Raw genomic sequence first — 18,261 nt, 5'->3', positions numbered from 1 at the left:
AAGAATTATAGAAAATATTCAAAATGGTTAGTGCACAGTCTCAGGTTTATGACGTGATACAAAATAGCAGAAGATGAGCATGATGGGATAAAAACAAGCACCTGCGGAAGAGCAGATTACAAGGCTTGGCAACGCTCCTCCCCCATTCAAGAGAAACACACAGAATGAAGTTAATCGCCCCATAAAGTGCAACAAGGACAGGAGGCAGATGTTAGAGAAAAAACAGCTGGAGCAATTAGAAGGAAAAGGAATGGCTTATGGCAAAAATCATAAAACAGCTGACTGCAATTAAAATAGAATCTACTTTTCCTACTTACAAGATTTATAAGAAAGAAGAATTTGGATAAAAGATGCTGCAAGATAATAGAAATAAAAATGGAAACAAATCAAAGGACAGCAGTAGTTATAATATCGTTAAGATGATTAGTTTTTTTTTAAAGCTTTAGTCATAAGCAGCTTTCATCTGTTTTTGTTTTAAAACTTAAAAATTTAAGGGTTTTGAGAGGTAGACTGGGCACTACATACAAGACTGGCAACCAGGTAAAAGCCATGAATTTGACAATTAGCATGCAAAAATATGCAAAAAAGAAATAAACAAAAATTAGGGAAACACTGATGTTAAATTAGATTAGGGTTTAATAAATCTGGACTGCAAACTAAATTAAGAGTACACAGACTGTCGATGATATTTAAACTACATTTTATTTTACAATAGAAAGCAGGAACAAACTACAAGTTTTTTGTCACCTTACCTGTCATAGTGCCATCCCTGTTTATGCCACTGTGCAGTCTGCAGTGAACCAGGCCTGCATCGAACAACCACTGACCAAAGAGATTCAATACACTGTTGACCTTAGGGCGAGTTGGAGCAGGTAGAGGTCTTGGCTCCGAGCTCGTTTGGTTCGGGCTAGACAATGGAGAAGTGCTGGAGGTCTGATGTGTTATTTTGGGAGGATGTGCAGTACTTCCCTAGCAAGATGAAAAGATTCAAAACAAATATGCACATAACATTAGGAGTTGATACAATTACAATGTTTTCAAATAGGATCGAAAGCCAGAGTTTTAACATGTAGACACAACGCACACAAAAACAAAAAGTGTGTAAAGTTCACACAAACACATGGGAAAACTTACACATACATTCCGTGGCCACTAGATTAGGTACACCCGTGCACCTGCTCGTTAATGCAGATATCTAATCAGCCAATCACATGGCAGCATCTTAACGCATAAAAACTGAACCTCTTGACATGGTCAAGAGGTTCAATTGTTGTTCAGACCAAACATCAGAATGGGGAAGAAATGTGATCTAAGTGACTAACTGTGGAATGATTGTTGGTTTGAGTATCTCAGAAACTGCTGACCTCCTGGGATTTTCATACATAACAGTCTCTAGAGTTTACAGAGAATGGTGTGAAAAACAGAAATATCCAGTGATCACAGTTCTGTGGGTGAAAATGCCTTGTTAATGAGAGAGATCAGAGGAGAATGGCCTGACTACTTCAAGCTGACAGGAAGGCAACAGTAACTCAAATAACCACGTGTTACAACAACGGTGTGCAGTAGATCCGAACAAAAGGAATCTCCCAGTAGCCACCCATAGAAACATAGAAAAACTACAGCACAATACAGGCCCTTCGGCCCACAAAGGTGTGCCGAATACATCCTTACTTTAGAAATTACCTAGGGTTACCCATAGCCCTCTATCTTTCTAAGCTCCATGTACCTGTCCAAGAATCTCAACAGACACTATTGTTTCTGACTCCACCACCGTCGCTGACAGCCCATTCCACGCACTCACCACTCTCTGCACAAAAAACTTGCCACTGGCATCTCCTCTGTACCTACTTCTAAGCACTTTAAAACCATGCCCTCTCATGTTAGCAATTTCAGCCCTGGGAAAAAGCCCCTGACTATCCACATGATCAATGCCTCTAATCATCTTGTACACCTTTATAAAGTCACCTCTCACCCTCCATCACTTCAAGGAGAAAAGGCCGAGTTCACTCAACCTATTCTCATAAGGCATGCTCCCCAATCCAGGTAACATTCTTGTAAATCTCCTCTGCACTCTTTCTATGGTTACCACATCCTTCCTGTAGTGAGGTGACCAGAACTGAGCATACTACTCCAAGTGGGGTCTGACCAGGGTCCTATACAGCTGTAACATTACCTCTTGGCTCTTAAACTCAGTCCCATGATTGAAGGCCAATGCACCATACGCCTTCTTAACCACAGAGTAAACCTATGCAGCAGCTCTGAGTGTCCTATAGACTCTGACCCCAACATCCCTCTGATCCTCCACACTGCCAAGAGTCTTACCATTAATACTATGTTCTGCCATCATATTTGACCTACCAAATAGAACCACTTCACACTTATCTGGGTTGAACTCCATCTGCCACTTCTCAGCCAAGTTTTGAATCCCATCAATGTCCCGCTGTAACCTCTGACAGCCCTCCACACTATCCACAACACACCCAACCTTCGTGTCATCAGCAGATTTACTAACCCATCCCTCCACTTCCTCATCCAGGTCATTTATAAAAATCACGAAGAGTAGGGGTCCCAGAACAGATCCCTGAAGCACATCACTAGACACTGACCTCCAAGCAGAATGTCACCCGTCTTCAACCACTCTTTGCCTTCTGTGGGCAAGCCAGTTCTGGATCCACAAAGCACTGTCCCCTTGGATCCCATGCCCCCTTACTTTCTCAATAAGCCTTGAATGGGGTACCTTATCAAATGCCTTGCTGAAATCCATATACACTACATCTATCATTTTAATTCCACTTCCCATTCCAATATGTCCATCCATGGCCTCTTCTACTGTCAGGACAAAGCCAGATTTAGGTTGGAGGAACAACACCTTATATTCCATTTGTGTAGCCTCCAACCTGATGGCATGAACATCGATTTCTCAAACTTCCAGTAACCACCCCCCTTCACCATTTCACATCCCCATGTCCCTCTCTCATGTTACCTCCTTGCCCGCCCATCGCCTCCCTCTGGCGCTCTTCCCGATCCCTTTCTTTTCTTTCTTCCATGGCCTTCCATCTCTTTCACCAATCAACTTCCTAGCTCTTTGCTTCATCCCTCCCTCTCCAGATTTCACCTAAGGTCTGGCGTTTCTCTCTCCCCTCCCCCCATCTTTGAAATCTGCTCCTCAGCTTTTTTCTCCAGTCCTGTTAAAGGGTGTTGTCCAGAATCATTGACTGTACGCTGTTCCACAGATGTTGAGTTCCATGTCCTGCTGAGTTCCTCCAGTATTTTGTGTGTGTTTACCATAAACATGAACTCAGTGGTCACTATATCAGGCAAAGGAGGTAACTAATAAATGTGCCTGGAGTGGAAATGTGAATGAAACATAAAAGCAAATCTGCACCCACCGTGGAATACAGGAATGTTTCCAAGAATGTCTCAGCTTGAAGTTAAGAAGGCACATGGTTTATTCCTTCTTTGGCAGCTCAGTTAACTCCTATGCTCAGATTGTTGTAACCGTTGATAAATATGGATTTTTACATTCCCTAATATTTACCTTCCCAATTTTATTTTCCTATGCTGCTGAATCTTCAGTGTAAAATACTCAGTTTAAACAAAACATGATCCAATGAACCCTCTCCCCTCCACCCCCCATCATCCCTTACATCTCCTTAACAAAGACAGGAGAAAGAGAAATAGATGAATGTCTCAGGCCGAAGATTCTTTGCTAGAAGTGGGAAGGGTGGGGTTTTAAGTTGCAATGGGATAAGGTGCGAATAGGACAAAAGGTTGCTATGGGGAGGGGGAGAGAGTTGTTAACTGGAAAATTTAAAGATGATAGAGGGAGTCAGCTGGAGACGCTCATGGAGTGAGTACCGTTTTGGATTCGCTCCATAACTTTTACTTTTTTTAACCTTTGATCACCCTTATTCAGCGTATTTTTACCTATACCAAAAGTTTCTTTATTCTTTTTTTTTGGATTTACTGCTAAGCGTTTGTTGTGAACTTTTGACGATATGCAAACAGAAATGTCTCTCAGGTCTAAGGGACGGGATCCTGGACGTAATCCGAACGGTAACGGAAAAAAGCAGGCTCCGACTCAACAAACACCATTAACTTTTGAATTGTTTATGGAGGTTTTGAATCAAAAATTTGCTGAACTACAACAATTTTTTAAAGAAGATATAAAGGCTTTTCAAGAGTACATGGTTAAGACGGATTTAGTAATTAAACAGCAACAAACTCTTATTGCGTCTCTGCAAGAAGAAGCTCGGAAGCGAGATTTGACTATTGGAAAACTGCAACAGGATTTAATTTCGACCATTAAGCTGATGGAAGCCCTTAAAGCCAAGAGTGACGATTTTGAGAATCGCTCCAGAAGACAGAACGTACGTATACTTGGTCTTCCAGACGGCATAGAAAAAGATGACCCTTCGAAATATTTTGCTCAACTTTTAAAAGAAGCGTTTCCGACAATTTTCCCGAATAACCCTCCTTTATTGGATCGGGCACATAGAATTCGGCGTCGATCACCGAGTGTTACAGACAAACCTTCGGTGATAATTGTCCGGTTCCATTATGTACATGACAAAGAACTAGTTATAAGAGCAGCTCGTCGACTAGGAATGATTAAAATCAAAGATTTTTCCTTCCGTCTGATCGAAGATTTTAGTTCAGATCTTTTAAAAAGGCTTCTTTTTAAACCGTTGATGGCTGAATGTTATGAGAAAAATCTGAAACCTGCGCTTCTATACCCTGCGAAGCTTCGAATTTCTCCGTCGAATGCTCCACGACAAATTTTCCTTTCAACTTCAGAAGTGAGAAAATATCTGGAGGAGAACTTCCCTACTGCTACAGACACCAGTCTTTAATAAATGAATGATTCTGATCGTATAAGATGGTTCTCGATCTCTTAAACCAGAATTATAATCTGGTTATTGGTGTAGGTTCATCTTACACTTTATACTCAAGTTAAAGTGTGTTTGCGTCATGTTAATTGTTTTTGCCTTATACACTTTAATCATTTAACTACATACTTGTCTATTAACTTTGTTCCTTCGAAGGTATATTTTTAATTCTTTGAAGGTAAATTTTTCCTTGATTAAGATGGTGGTTTTTTGGAAAAGATTTTTGGTTTTGCTTAAGATGGCATTATGTTTATATTTTTCGTGTTTCTTCTAGACAAGGCATCGCTTATCTTAGCTTAAATATTTTTTGTTTTGTCTGGGCCAGAGCCCGAGTTATAATTGTTTTTAGTGATTATATTTTTATTCTTTTTACAACTAACTATACTTAGAAATATGGTTTTTATTATAGCGATTTTATTTTTAAAGTCGGGGTGATTCTTTTATATATATCCTTTTTATATGGAGTGTTCTTCAGCTGACATGGGGGTAGGATTAGTCTTACTTTTTCTCTTTTTAAGTCATATTTTGGCTTTTTCTCTTTTTCTCGGGGGGTGGGGGGATGGTCTGTTTTCTAATTCTATTTTTTTTGTACCAGTTTGTGTTAGTTTTTTTATTCGGGCTGTTTTTGAACTTCAAATATGTCTGTGTTGTCGTCACTTCCGGGTCTTCTCACTACTTTTGTTCCTCTTCCGGGTGCATGAGTTTATAAGTTGGTTAACCCTTTCTATACCAAAGGGTTGATTATAGAATTATGGCTCAGACCATTAATTTTGTGTCTTGGAATACTAATGGTTTAAATCATCCAATTAAACGAAAGAAGATTTTCAAAGTATTCCAAAGACTTAATGCTCATATCATTTTTGTACAAGAAACTCATGTGAGGAGGGAGGACAAATTTCGTTTTTTTAGATTTTGGTGGGAACAGTATCATGCAAATTCGAATGCTAAAGTAAAAGGAGTTTCAATTTTTATTGACTCCTCTATTTCATTTGTTCAACATGATATTTTTTCGGATCCGAATGGCAGATTTTTGTTAATTACGGGTTTACTTTGTAATAAAAAGGTTGCTTTGGTTAATGTTTATGCTCCAAATGTGGATTGTCCTGACTTTTTTAAGTCTTTATTTACTTCTTTACCCAATCTAAACGAATATAAGTTAATAATGGGTGGTGACTTTAATTGTTGTTTAAATCCTCTGATGGATAAATCTTTATCTATTCAGACTTTACCTAATAAGTCGGCCACTTGTATTAACTCCTTTTTGACTGACAATGGAGTTTTTGATGTTTGGAGATTTCGGCATTCTAATGACAAAGAGTTTTCTTTTTTCTCACATGTTCATCACTCTTATTCAAGAATTGATTATTTTTTTGTAGACTCTTGTTTTATTCCATTGGTAATCGGTTGTAACTATGATATTATAGCTATCTCTGATCACGCTCCGTTATTACTTTCTATGAAATTTACGGATACAGCTTTTAATGCTAGACAATGGCGACTTGACTCTACCTTGTTGCAAGACTCTGACTTTATAAAATTTATGGAGGAGCAGATCGACTTTTTCTTTTCAACTAATTCTACAGATGATATTTCCTACGGAACACTTTGGGGCACTTTTAAAGCTTATATACGTGGACAGATTATTTCTTATTCTGTTGGTTTGAGGAAACGTATCAAGATGGAAACTCTTTTATTGGTTGATAAAATTAAAGAGATTGATAAGAAATATTCAATTGCTCCTAGTAAGGAGCTTTACAAACAAAGGGTTGAACTTCAAATGGAACATAGTTTATTACTTACATCCTCGATTGAAAATCAATTAATGAAAACTAAATCTGATTTTTATATACATAGTGATAAATCTGGTAAACTGTTAGCTAGTCAATTGAAGAATGCTCTGGTTAAACGTCAAATCACTAAGATTGGTCAGCAGAATGGGAATCTGACAGTTAATCATGATGAGATAAATAAGGCATTTCAAGATTTCTATACCTCCCTGTATCAATCTGAATTTCCTCAAGATTATAATACCATGTCTGATTTTCTGGGGAAATTAAATTTTCCAAGGTTATCATCTGATGATCTTTTGATATTGGATACTCCTATTACGGATGTAGAAATTAAAGGGGCTATTTCCTCAATGAATTCTGGGAAAGCACCGGGTCCAGATGGTTATACAGTTGAATTTTTAAAATTTTTTTCCGCTACTCTTTCCCCTTGGTTAGGTAAGGTTTTTGAGGAGGCCATTAGATTAGGGAATTTGCCACAATCTTTTTATAGAGCTTCCATTTCTCTAATATTGAAGAAAAATAAAGACCCTACTAATTGTGCTTCTTATAGACCTATATCTTTATTGAATGTAGACTCCAAGATTTTTTCTAAGTTACTGGCATCTAGATTGGAGAAGGTATTACCCAAAATTATTTCAGATGATCAAACTGGCTTTATTAAAAATCGTTATTCTTTTTTTAACATTAGGAGTGTTGAATATTGTTTATACTCCCTCACATGATACTTCAGAATGCGTGATTTCATTAGATACGGAGAAAGCATTTGACAGAGTTGAATGGCCTTACTTATTTAATGTGTTGGAGAAGTTTAATTTTAGTCCGATATTTATATCATGGATTAAATTGATTTATCATACTCCAGTAGCCTCAGTGGTTACCAATAATCAAAGATCTCCCTTTTTTCGCCTATTTCGGGGCACTAGACAGGGATGTCCTCTTAGTCCATTACTATTTAACATTGCCTTAGAACCTTTGGCAATTGCCATCAGACAATCACAGGATATTTTGGGTATTAATCGTGGGACAGATATTCATAAGTTATCTTTGTATGCAGATGATTTATTACTATTCATTTCTAACCCGGAGAAATCCATTCCAGCAGTTTTATCATTATTGGCTCAATTTAGTGAGTTTTCTGGGTATAAGTTAAATCTTAATAAAAGTGAATTGTTTCCATTAAATAAATGGGTCCCAATTTATGGAAATTTACCCTTTAAATTAGTTAATGACTCTTTTACTTATTTAGGGATCAAAATCACAAAGAACCATAAAGATTTGTTTGGATTTAATTTTTTACCCTTAATTGATCAGATTAAAGGTTTGTTTACTAGGTGGTCACCTTTGTCTCTATCTCTAATAGGCAGGATTAATGCTATTAAGATGGTTATTTTACCTAAGTTTTTATATATTTTTCAAGCGATACCAATTTTTATCCCGAAATCTTTTTTTACTAATGTTGACTCTAAAATTTCTTCATATATATGGCAGAATAAAAATCCCAGGTTAGGTAAAACATATTTACAGAAGACAAAAAAGGAAGGCGGGTTAGCATTACCTAATTTCAGATTTTACTATTGGGCAGCTAATATTAGATATTTGTTATGCTGGTTGAAAGATGGGGGTGGATCTTTTGGCCCTTGTTGGGTGAGTTTAGAAACTAAATCGGTATCAGCTTATGCTTTGGGTTCTATTTTAGGGACTTCTCTCCCTTTTGCTCTTCCTAAATTGCCGAAACGAATTGACAACCCGATAGTTAAACATACATTGCGTATATGGTTTCAATTTCGGAGATTTTTTGGGTTGACTCAATTCGTTTTAAATAGTCCTATTGTATCTAATTGTTTTTTTCACCCTTCCATTATAGATCAAGCTTATTCAGCTTGGAAAACTAAGGGATTACTAAGATTTTCTGATTTATTTTTAGATAATTGTTTCATGTCTTTTGAACAATTATCCAACAGATATAACTTGCCGAGATTTCATTTTTTTAGATATTTACAGATTAGACATTTTTTAAGTTCTGTACTCTCTACGTTTCCAAATTTTGTGCCTTCAGATACTTTGGAGAGTTTATTTGAATTAGACCCTTTTCAAAAAGGGCTTATTTCAAAACTTTATAATATAATTATGAAGATACGTTCAGAGCCCCTTTATAAGACTAAACAGGATTGGGAAAGAGAGCTTAGTTTTAGTATTTCTAGTGAGAATTGGGATAGAATTCTTCAATTAGTTAATACATCATCGTTATGTGCCAAACATTCACTAATACAATTTAAGGATGTACATAGGGCCCATATGTCCAAGGATAAATTAGCTCATTTTTACTCTCATATAAGTCCTATTTGTGATAGATGTCATTCTGAAATTGCATCTTTAACTCACATGTTTTGGTCGTGTTCATTTTTGGAGAAATATTGGAAAGATATTTTTGATATTATATCTGCGGTTTTGAATATTGATTTACAACCTCATCCTATTACCGCAATTTTTGGTTTACCAATGTTAGATTCACAGCATTTATCTTCTTCAGCCCGTCGAATGATTGCATTTCTAACTTTGATGGCTAGAAGATCTATATTGTTGAATTGGAAAGAAATTGATCCTCCCACTGTATTTAATTGGTTCTCTCAAACTATGTTATGTTTAAATTTAGAAAAAATTAGAAGTGGTACTTTTGAGACTTCTATTAAATTTGAAAAGTTATGGAGACCATTTATTCAACATTTTCATATGATGTAATATGACCCTTTGCCAAGTACATTTGATTTCCCAGCTTTTAGCTTATGTATTTTGAGAGGACCGGAAGTGATGGCATTGATGAATACTTATTTTTGTGAGATATTATAAACAGCCCACTTTTTTTTTCTTTCTCTTTTGTTTGTTTTTTTTTCTTTTATATTACTTATTAGCTATAGTTATTAGATTAGATTAGTTAGTTCTGCATTATATAAATTTTTTTTCTTTCTTTTTTCTGTTTTTTTTATATTATACATTATGAAATATTTAGATTTACTATGTCCATACATATATCTTATGGCTTATGTCTTGGTAAACTCATTTATATTGTAACTATCATGTATGTTTTTTTTTCATATGTAATGGAATGTGTATGTTGGTAATTTCTTTATCAATATATCATCTGTATTCTGTCCATATTATTAATATTAATAAAAAGATTTAGAAAGAAAAAGAAAGATGATAGAGTGGGACATGTTGCAAATAGAGATTGGGTATGCAAAGGGGAAGGCAAAATAAACTGGGCCAGTAACACTTTGAGTTCAGAAGTCAGGAAGTTTTGCAACTTTATAAAATTCTGATTAGGCTCCATCTGGAATATTGGATTAAATCTGATTACTTCATTATAGGAAGATTGTGAAGACTACAGAGACGCTGCAAAAGATGTTTAGCACAATGTTGCCTTGATTGGAAGGTACGAGCTATTAGAAAAGGTTGGACAAACTCAGGTTGTCTTTTCTAGATTTATCAACCCTGTGCATCCCACAGCAACATACAGACCTGTCCAGATTATCCACATACCCCTCCCTGAACTGTATCTTCTACTGACTCTTTGACAATGTTGTGAAACTTCACAAGATGCAAGGAGTTTGCTTGTTTTGATGTGCAGCCAGGACACCTGGGAAAGCTTCTCGGCTCGTGAGTTACAGGCCAGTGCATTGGCATAAGTAAGGACATTAAGGTTTGCAAGAATCTGGAAAATTGTCAATATATCCTTTCATTAAAAATTAACTTGATTTGTTACATATACTAGACATGGAAACATGCAGGGAAATGAGTTGTTTGCGTCAAATCAAATCAGCGGGGATGTGCTGGGGACAGCCCATAGCTGCCACCACATTTCTGGTGCCAGCACAGCATGTCCACAACTCACTAATCCTAAACAGGGGTTGGAATAATTTACATAGATTATCTCTTTGAGAACTCCCACTTTGGTATTATGTACCAAATGTTTTTGAAGCTAATTTTGGAACTTTACAGCTTTCTAATCAGTTTAAGGATTAGAATCCTTAAACCTAGCTTATGGGAGGACAAGAGGGAAGACTGCAAGGTAGAGATGAGCAATTTTTATGCTCATCACTGGAAAATGAAAGATAAAAGAAAGATTAGCTTTATTGTAAAAGTACACCGAGATATCAAAATATTCAGTGAAATGTGTTTGTGTCAATGACCAACACAGTCTGAGCGGGCAACCCTCAAGTCTCTCCATGCTTCTGGTGCCCACACATGCCCACAATTTATTAACTTTAACCTATATGCCTTTGGAATGTGGGACGGACTGGAAGACACGGAGGAAACCCATGCAGTCATGGGGAAGACATACAAACATCAGCAGGGATGGAACCCCGAATGGTGATTGCTAGTACTGTAAAGCAATTGCGAAAGCCGCTATGCTACTGCGCCTCCCCATCACGAACTTTGCACCATTCAATGACGATATTCTAGAGTGGGGCAGATCAAGTTCAAGTTTATTGCTATTCAACAGTTTTAAGGTGCTTGGAAGTAGGTACAGAGGAGATGTCAGGGGTAAGTTTTTTTTTACACAGAGGGAGGTGAGTGTGTGGAATAGGCTGCTGGCAATGGTAGTGCAGACAGATACGATAGGGTCTTTTGAGAGACTCCCGGATAGGTACATGGAGCTTAGAATAACCCTAGGTAATTTCTAAAATACATACATGTTCGGTACAGCATTGTGGGCCGAAAGGCCTGTATTGTGCTGTAGGTTTTCTATGTTTCTAACCATGCACATTGATACCCATACACATTTAACATAAGATGCATTTATAGACAAGTTAAAAAGTAATCATTATAATGCCATTGGCACTTCATATGTGATGAGACCTGGGTGGTGGCAGGGAATTCAATAGCTTCACAGCCTGGGGGGAAGAAACTGTTTCCTATCCTAACAGTCCCTGTCCTTATGCTACGGTACCTCCTGTCTGATGTTAGGGGTCAAAGAGATTGTGGGGTGGATAGGAGGGAGTGACTGTCCAGATGAAAATTTTCGATGATTCCAGCAGGTTCAGGTGCTGGTGAGGGACAAAGGGGCAAAGGGATAGAACAATGGACAGAAAGAAAGTAAGGTAGCAGCAGCTTACTGAGCTCGTTTTAACAGTTGCCTTGGTAACAGTAACGGACCGCATCCTCCTGCTGTGAGGGGGAGTTGTGTTCATCGTATTGCTTGCCTGTGGCATGCTTAGCCTATTCACTGGAGTTGGAGGAGCACTGTCAGAACGGGGCCGGGAAATACCTGCAAAAGGAAACACAGAAGTATAAAACACGGCCATTAACTTCCAGATTCAATTCAAGCTGCCCCACCAGTTTAGTACAAATTTGGAAAGGAAATGTTTAGTGCAGGACAGCTTATAGAGAACAGTCAACAGTAACAGCTGACTAAAATGGCTGGCTTCACCCATGCAGCATGAGACAATTTTTTGTTAACAATGTTTCTGTTGAAAGCATGTACCTAGGTACTGTACAGAGGCATAAATCTCAATTAAGCAACTCTAACATCATGAAGATCTGGTCAGGGAAGCAATTCATCGTTTGCTGACAGGTTATATGAGTTCCAAGACAGAGTTAATTCTAGCCTGCTTGGGAGAAAAGCATTTCATTTTCCAAATTAACCCTTTTGCACTGAGACTCAAGGGCACCTGCACGTATCTCCACAATACTCGGGTCTACGCAGAGCTATGTTCAGAGTAAGCCCCAGTCAAGTTAGCTTTAGGTCTTTCCAGAGAGGATCTGAGAGGTACTATTGTATTAGTGTACTGTGCTTGAGAATGGTTTGTTCCACAGCATAAGTTCCATAAATAAGCAATAATTAGGAAGCTGGAAGCTTTCTCACAGAGCTCATAAACCACTGGGATCAATGGCTCCTTTATAGGAACTTACTGAAGTTCATATGTATTCATAGCTTCTCGACTACATTAGTTTTTAACCAAACACACAGCTGCCAGTCCTGACGAAGGGTCTCGGCCTGAAACGTCGACAGTGCTTCTCCCTATAGATGCTGCCTGGCCTGCTGTGTTCCACCAGCATTTTGTGTGTGTAGCTGCCAGTTTAATCCTTTTCATAGCTCTAGGAAAACACAAAGTATTTCTTCATTCTTTCTAGTTCATCCTTTAAACTGCTCTCAATGTCTTGTTTGAGCTGAATATTATGAAATCCACTGAGACAAAGAAAATTCAAACTTAGAGACAGAATAAAAATGGCTTATGTGAAACAAAATATTAGATTCTTGATGTGAATAGTAAAATAATAATTCATATACATTTCTGCTATGTTTTAGTACTATTGTTATGCCTCCTAGTCCTCGAGGATGTAACTTGCACCAGTGTTATAAATTAGCTTCTCTTAAAACTTCTACACAAGCACTTGAATTGCCAATGTGTGGAAGGCAATGGACCAAATGTTGGCAAAAAGATTATTATAGATGGATAATTGATGGTTGGCACAGGCCAAAGGATCTATTTCTGTGCTGTATGGCTGTAAGAACTTAAAATTATAGAGAAGGATTTTTAACTGATCTATCCAGAGAGATCCAAAACTCCTTAGGTTGAGGATACATTTCAGCACAGAATCATGGTAACATCAGGACAAATTGGGTTAAACTGAGAAAATATTACAAAGATCTGCATTATATTTACCCAAGTACAAATGAGAAGTATTCTGATCAAGGTGCTGTAGTCTCGAGAATGACTGAAAACTTTAAAACTAAGACTGATGTAAAAATATTGGTTAAACATCTGTGGAATGGACCAGGCAAATGGAGTTAAAGCATAGTGAGCCAATTCATCATTTGCTGACAGTTAAAACACAAAATAACTCAAATTGAACTGAATAGCAGAAACAACCAAAAGACCCAATAATCTCCTGTTGATATTCCCTTTCCATATTTATCTTCTCCTTTTGCTTAGTTCTAAAAATCTAACTCTGCTTCACTTTACTAGATACTTAGCTTTCACAGATTAACTTGCTCCAAAGATACAAATAGAGAAGTTAATGGAATTTTGATCTCTGACAATGAGCTAGGATTTAAAGACCATAAGACAAAGGAGCAGAAGTCAGCCATTCGGCCCATCGAGTCCGCTCTACCATTTTATCATGAGCTGAAACACTTGCCCATATAGTCCCACTCCCCCGCCTTCTCACCACAATCTTTGATGCCCTGGCTACTCAGATACCTATCAATCTCTGCCTTAAATACAACCAAAGACTTGACCTCCACTGCCGCCTAAATTCCACAGATTCACCATCCTGGCTAAAAAAATTTCTTTGCATCTCTGTTTTGAATGGGCGCCCTGCAATCCTTAAGTTATACCCTCTCGTACTCGACTCTCCCACCATGGGAAACAACTTTGCCCCATCCACTCTGTCCACGCCTTTCAACATTCAAAATGTTTCTATGAGGTCCCTCCTCATTCTTCTAAACTCCAAGGAGTACAGTCCAAGAGTGGTCAAACTTTCCTTATATGTTAACCCCCTTGTTCCTGGAATCATTCTAGTGAATCTTCTCTGAACCCTCTCCAATGTCAGCACACTCTTAAATAAGGAGCCCAAAGCTGCACACAGTATTCCAAGTGAGGTCCTACCAGTGCCTTATAGACCCTCAACATCACATCTCTGCTGCTATACTCTATTCCTCGAGAAATGAATGCCAACGTTGCATTCACCGCCTTCACCACTGACTCAACCTGGAGGTTAACCTTAAGGGCATCCCGCACGAGGGCTCCCAAGTCCAGTTGCATCTCAGAACTTTGAATTCTCTCCTCACTTAAATAATAGTCTGCCCGTTTATTTCTTCTACCAAAGTGCATGACCATACACTTTCCAACATTGTATTTCATTTGCCACTTCTTTGCCCATTCTCCCAATCTATCCAAGTCTCTCTGCAGACTCTCTGTTTCATCAGCACTACCGACCCCTCCACCTTTGTATCATCAGCAAACTTAGCCACAAAGCCATCTATTCCATAATCCAAATCATTGATATACAACATAAAATGAAGCGGCCCCAACACGGACCCCTGTGGAATACCACTGGTAACCAGCAGCCAACCAGAATGGGATCCCTTTATTCCCACTCTCTGTTTCCTGCCAATCAGCCAATGCTCTATCCACGTATGTAACTTTCTCATAATTCCATGGGCTCTTATCTTGTTTAGCAGCCTCATGTGCAGCACCTTGTCAAAGGCCTTCTGTAAATCCAAATACACAACATCCACTGTATCTCCCTTGTCTAGCCTACTTGTAATTTCCTCAAAAAATCACAATAGGCTTGTCAGGCAGGATTTTCCTTTAAGGAAACCATGCTGAGTTCTGCCTATTTTGTCAGATGCCTTCAGGTACTCCATAACCTCATCCTTGACAATCAACTCCAAAAAGTTCCCAACCACCAATGTCAAGATAACAGGTCTATAATTTCCTACTTGCTTCCTTGACTCTTTCTTAAATAGCGGAGTGACACTTACAATCTTCCAGTCCTCCGGACCCACGCCAGAATCTATTGAATTTTGAAAGATCATTGCTAATGCCTCCGCAATCTCCACAGCTACTTCCTTCAGAACACGAGGGTGCATTCCATCTGGTCCAGGAGATTTATCTACCCTTAGACTATTCAGATTCCTGAGTACTTTCTCCGTCGTAATTGTGCCTGCGCACCCTTCTCTTCCCTGACACCCTTGCGTGTCCGGTATACTGCTGATGTCTTCCTCAGTGAAGACTGATGCAAAATACTCGTTCAGTTCCTCTGCCATCTCCTTATCTCCCATTACAATTTCTCCAGCATCATTTTCCATTGGTTCTATATTTACTCTCACCTGTCTTTTACTCTTTATATACTTGAAAAAGCTTTTAGTATCTTCTTGATATTATTTGCTAGCTTCCTTTCATAGTTCATCTTTTCCCTCTTAATGACCTTTTCATTTTCCTTTTGTAAGCTTTTAAAAACTTCCCAATCCTCTGTCTTCCCATTATTTTTTGCTTCCTTGTATGCCCACTCCTTTGCTTTAACTTCTCTTGTCAGCCACGGCTGCATTCTTTTTCCATTTGAAAATTTCTTCTTTTTTGGAATATATCTGTCTTGCACCTTCCTCACTTCTCGCATAAACTCCAGCTACTGCTGCTCTGCCATCCTTCCTGCTAGTGACCCTTTCTAGTCAACTTTGGCCAGTTCCTCTCTCATGCCACCTTCCTTTAATTTCCTTTACTCCGCTGAAATACCGACACATCGGATTTCGGCTTCTCTTTCTCAACTTTCACCATGAATTCAATCATGTTATGATCACTGTCTCCTAAGGGTTCCTTCACCTCAATCTCTCTAATCACCTCTGGTTCATTACACAATACCCAATCCAGTACAGCCAATCCCCTAGTGGGCTCAACAACAAGCTGTTCTAAAAAGCCATCTTGTAGACATTCTACAAATTCTCTCCCTTGAGATCCAGTGCCGATGTGATTTTCCCAATCCACTCGCATGTTAAAATCCCCCACAATTATCATAACACTGCCCTTCTGGCAAGCCTTTTTTATTTCCTGTTGTAATTTGTAGTCCACATCACTGCAGCTGTTAGGAGGCCTGTATATAATTGCCTCTATATATAAAGAATATATATGACTATATATAAGTAACATATAGACATGTTATTTATATATACATATAAAATATGTCAATATATAAAGAATAAAAAAGCTCCACACTTCAACTTTACTAAATTTTGTGCAAGCAGAACCTGCAGTGCTTTATTCATATTGAGTACCACACTTCATAGAACCCCATATACAATAATTTCCAAAACCATATTGATCCCTGTCTCCCTAATTGAACCTGCAAAATGCTCTTGGGTAAGATAACCATACAATTGATGAAGAGACTTCTTCTCATCTGTCCTGAATAGCTGATCTTTTATTTCCAGACCATTTTCTAGACATTTCTGTCTTTTGTCATTTGGGGGGGGGGGGGGGGGGGGGTTGGGGTGCTTTTGTCCATGCATCTATCCTGTTAAGGGTGAGAATGGAAAAATAACAAAGATTTTATTTTAGAGGTGGTCTCCTCCTGATTTGCAAAGATCATGAGAAAATAAAACCATCTCTTCATGGGCATGCTTCAAACAAAATAAGTTTGAAGAATCTATACTCAAAACTTCACATAAGATACAGTGGAGAAGATTTTTTGGTCCATCAAGTCTAAGCTGGTTCTTTGAGAGAATTCTCTATATACTTTCACTTTCACAACCCCTAATCTTCTATTTTTTCAATGGTTTCTTTTCAATGAATAATATACTTTTCCACCATGTCAGCAAAACAAAGGAAATGGTTATCAACTTCAGAAGAACTTGCATCACCCACACCACCATTTACATTGGTGGTACAGCAGTGGAAGCAGAGAAAAGCTTCAAGCTCCTTGGAGTGTACATCTTGCACAACTTCTCGTGGTCCCACAAAACATTACACGCCATCAGGAAAGCTCACCAATGCTTTCGGAGGAGGCTGAAGAGAGCTGTACTTTGCACATCTACATCTACAGATGTGCAGCAGAGAGCATCCTAACAAGCTGCATCACTGTGTGGTATGGAAACTGCACTGCAATGGACAGGAAACCTCTACAACAGGTAGCCAAAATTGCTCAAAGCATCACTGACACCAGCCTACTTGCCATCAACAACATACATACAAAAAGGTGCCAGAAAAGGGCCAGTAACATCATGAAGGATCCCACCTACACTGCTCAAGGACTGTTTGCCTTGTCCCCATCAGGAAGGAGGCTGTGTAACATCCATGCCAGGAACACCAGGCTCATGAACAGTTACTTTCCCCAAGCAGTAGTAAGGCCGATCAACACCTCCACCCACTAACCCATCCCTTCACACCCCCAACCACCACTACTTTATCATTTGCTGTTGGACACTCCTGTGCTTAGTGTCACTTTATGGACATACAATCAATGTATATAAGCTATCTAATGTATTTATTTTTGTTGCATACTTTTTAAATTGTTATGTTATTTATCTTATTGTGTTTAAACAATTATTTCATTCTCCTTTATGCTTGCTTACTAGAAATTACATTAAAAAACCTTGAATCTTGAGCATCTTTAGTCTCAGTGCTATTTGCATTATATCTCTTGCTTGCATGCTGAGTGTTTAGATATTTTTGATGACATCCCAATCTTTAATGACATTCAAATGATAATTATCAACACTTAAAACAGGCTAGGAGAGCATCTACTATTTGTGTTTCATTGCCTGCTTCTGGAAGGGGAGCAGAGAAAGAGAAACAAACAAACCCCCAACTGACAGAACATTGCAAGCTCTAACATCTTTCTTTCACTTGCACCAACTCTAACTGGGGCAAAGATTTCAGATTTAGCTTTCAAATTATGCTGCAGGTGGCACCAACTTCTACCTGGTTCTTAGTCAGCAAACTATTGAACTGTGAAATAAGAATAATCAATATCAGAGCACAGTAATTTATATTCATTTACATAAAAGGAAAATCAAATTAGCAAAAAGGTTGAAACAAAAAAAATCATTTCTTCTATTGATAACGCTGTTGAAACATCTTAAA

At 38.3% G+C, this 18,261-nt stretch overlaps 1 protein-coding gene across 6 annotated transcripts in view; it reads right to left on the bottom strand.

The window, feature by feature from the left end:
* ralgapb (Ral GTPase activating protein non-catalytic subunit beta) overlaps positions 1 to 18,261 on the bottom strand; it is a 192,179-nt gene that overhangs the window by 125,088 nt on the left and 48,830 nt on the right. For all 6 annotated transcript variants that reach the window (XM_059981071.1, XM_059981070.1, XM_059981073.1 and 3 more), the window contains 2 exons: positions 11,794 to 11,945; positions 753 to 969 (listed from right to left, as the gene is read on the bottom strand). In XM_059981071.1, coding sequence (XP_059837054.1) covers positions 753 to 969; positions 11,794 to 11,945 — 369 coding nt within the window. The remainder of the gene's footprint in view (positions 1 to 752; positions 970 to 11,793; positions 11,946 to 18,261) is intronic.

The sequence above is a fragment of the Hypanus sabinus genome, chromosome 9 (genome assembly GCF_030144855.1).
Source record: "Hypanus sabinus isolate sHypSab1 chromosome 9, sHypSab1.hap1, whole genome shotgun sequence".
In the NCBI taxonomy this organism is placed as follows: Eukaryota; Metazoa; Chordata; class Chondrichthyes; order Myliobatiformes; family Dasyatidae; genus Hypanus; species Hypanus sabinus.
This window is presented reverse-complemented; position numbering and strand designations above follow the sequence as displayed.